Source organism: Cibotium barometz, chromosome 3, assembly GCF_041138505.1.
Source record: "Cibotium barometz isolate CiBa-2024 chromosome 3, ASM4113850v1, whole genome shotgun sequence".
Lineage (NCBI taxonomy): Eukaryota > Viridiplantae > Streptophyta > Polypodiopsida > Cyatheales > Cibotiaceae > Cibotium > Cibotium barometz.
The window spans coordinates 51,955,142-51,957,702 of NC_141048.1; the positions used below are offsets into that span (position 1 = coordinate 51,955,142).

A 2,561-nucleotide genomic window follows, 5' to 3' on the forward strand; every position below is an offset into this window, starting at 1 on the left:
GCAAGTTGCCAACCCTAACCCAAACTCGTGCTTCTTTTATATTCAAGCAAATATGCACAATTACATGTCATAACTCACACGCATGACACACATATGACTAAAGCCACAAGACTTGATAGTTTGTCAAAAAAGCATACTAAGTCTTAGCATTCTATCTTCTCTCTTTGTTGCTAGCATTAAAGCATGACTCAAAGTTCATATGTCTCTTTGCAATATTTAGATAATAGGGTGACAATTTGTAACATGATTTGAATATAAAACTACCTTGCATGATTTGTAACATGATTTGAATATAAAACTACCTTGCATTAAAAACTCTAGCTTGTGAGAATCTATTTTTGTTTTACATTGATTGAGCATTCTAATTATACCACATGGCACAAAAACCATAACATTGTTAATAATATACGCAAGTAATAGGTCTATCAAAACATAATGCACCAATTCTGAAGCACAAGACACCAACTTCCAAGTGTGAGAGGTATCTTGCTTGCTAATGGGAACATAATGCACAAATTATGAAGCACAAAACACCAACTTCCAAGTATGAGGTATCTGGCTAATGGAAATCTCATAGTAAATTCACGTGGAATTCAACAAATCAAAAGATCACCATGTGGGTAGTTCATAATTTTAATGCTCATCAAGAAAACATCTAGGAAACTTAATGAACTATAACATAGAAGGAACTTGTATGGTGAATGGTGTAGGTTAACTAGAATAAGTGTCCTCCCTTAATATAATTTGGTGGAATATTACTAGTGCAAGAAGTATTTCCTCCATAAACAAAAATAGCTTATTGGGCGACGAGGAGTCCACAATTTGGTGGTGGGATAATTGGTGCTAGGAGTATTTCCTCCACATAATAAGACAAACTATTAATCATCCCTGAACAATTTGACAGATTATTGGTGCTAGAAGTGTTGCCCCCAGATAAGATTATTGGTGCTAGAAGTATTGCCCCCATATAAGATTGAGTAAAGTAAAGGCACAATAGCCTAGAGTTGCATATAAAAGTGAAGGAAAATGAAGTATATAGGATATATAGCATACAAGGGCACATAAGGGTGTGGATTAGGGGATCTTAAATTTGAAAGAGCCCTTCACATTCAAAGATGTCATTGCAAATCTCATGGAAGAACCGGTTCACCATGTCCAAGAAGCAAGGGGAGTAGAGCCTCATGTAGCATTGCAAAAACTCTTCCATGTCTGCAAGGTCTTCGAATTTCCGGCCTGAAATCAATCCCACCATGGAACTCTTAATAATATCATTAGTATTAGAGTTGTTGATATTGTTGCCACCAACAAGAAGCATTCTTGCCTCTCCTGCTTGTATTATGGGATTCTGGCCCCCTTTGGCCCTTAATGAAAACACATGGCTTGCCAAAGAAGACAAATAATCATCATCATCATCCATATCGTTGTAATTATCCTCCATTATCGACCTTATCACCTTCTCTGGCTCCTCTACACTAATTAAAGCATTTGATTCTTTTAGACTAATCAAAGCATTAGGCTCAGATAATTGCAAACTGGGCTTGGGAAGTGCTCTTGAGGCGCTAGAGTTCTCATCATGATTAATCCCTTCTATAAGCTCATTAACTCCAGGTGATATCTCAATTTGCCCCCTAAATCCGTCAGTAATTGAAGGAATAAGCTGACCCTGCTGCTCAAATTCTGGATCGCATCCCAAGGTGAGCTGATCTTCGGGATTAACACCATAATTAATCCCGGAGGTAAGCCGAAGAACATGCTGTTCAACTCTATTATGAAATCCTTGTAGCTGAATCCGATCGTAATTGTGAAAGCTGAGCTGAGATTGTGGCTTAATCCCATGGTTAAACGTGGGATCCAAGTGTACATCTTCGAAAGCCTGCTGCTTTTGAATGAACCCACCAGAAGGGTCCAGGAAAGCATCTGTGCTTTTGCTTTTGCTTTTTTGCTTTTGGTGGAAAGCGAGAGAGGAGAGCTTTGGGCCTGTGGGCTTTGGATGGGCATCGTTGGGAAGATGCAGGTATTTGTAAAGGGAGTAGTATTTTTTCTCTCCCAGGCTCCATTTTCCCAAGCGCCCACAAAGGGCTTTGAGGGGCCTTTTGAGTGCAGAAGAGAAGCACCCTTGTGTCAACTCTTGGGACAAATCAAGGGAGGACCTTGCAAGGCTACCATCATCATCTTCACCTTCACCCTCTTCCTTCTTCTGTTGATGGGCCAAAAGCTTCACCTCATGCAGATGACTCATTTGCTTCAATTTGGTTGACATGGCTACCTACAACACAAGGTTGCTAGGATAAATGCCCATCAAGCCCCTCTCTCTCTCTCTCTCTCTCCTTGTTTGCATGTTTTTGATAACCTAATTAGTTGCTACAACGTGCTATGATCTAAGGGGTCCATGAGCCCACCATAAAACGTGCACTTCATGACATATATGAGTCTTCTCTACACATAGGCAAAGGCCCACACACACACACACACACTTCCCATTCTCCTCCTTTTGACCTTTACACACACCACACACACTTCCCATTCTCCTCCTTTTGACCTTTACACACACCACACACCCC

The 2,561-nt window shown here is 40.3% G+C and overlaps 1 protein-coding gene across 1 annotated transcript; it reads right to left on the minus strand.

Moving 5' to 3' along the window:
- Positions 1-624: 624 nt before the first annotated feature.
- Positions 625-2,310, minus strand: LOC147640236 (uncharacterized). The gene has a single exon (XM_086823422.1). The coding sequence runs from the start codon at positions 2,258-2,260 to the stop codon at positions 1,085-1,087; it is 1,176 nt and encodes a 391-aa protein (XP_086679548.1). The 5' UTR covers positions 2,261-2,310; the 3' UTR covers positions 625-1,084.
- Between the last annotated feature and the right edge of the window lie 251 nt (positions 2,311-2,561).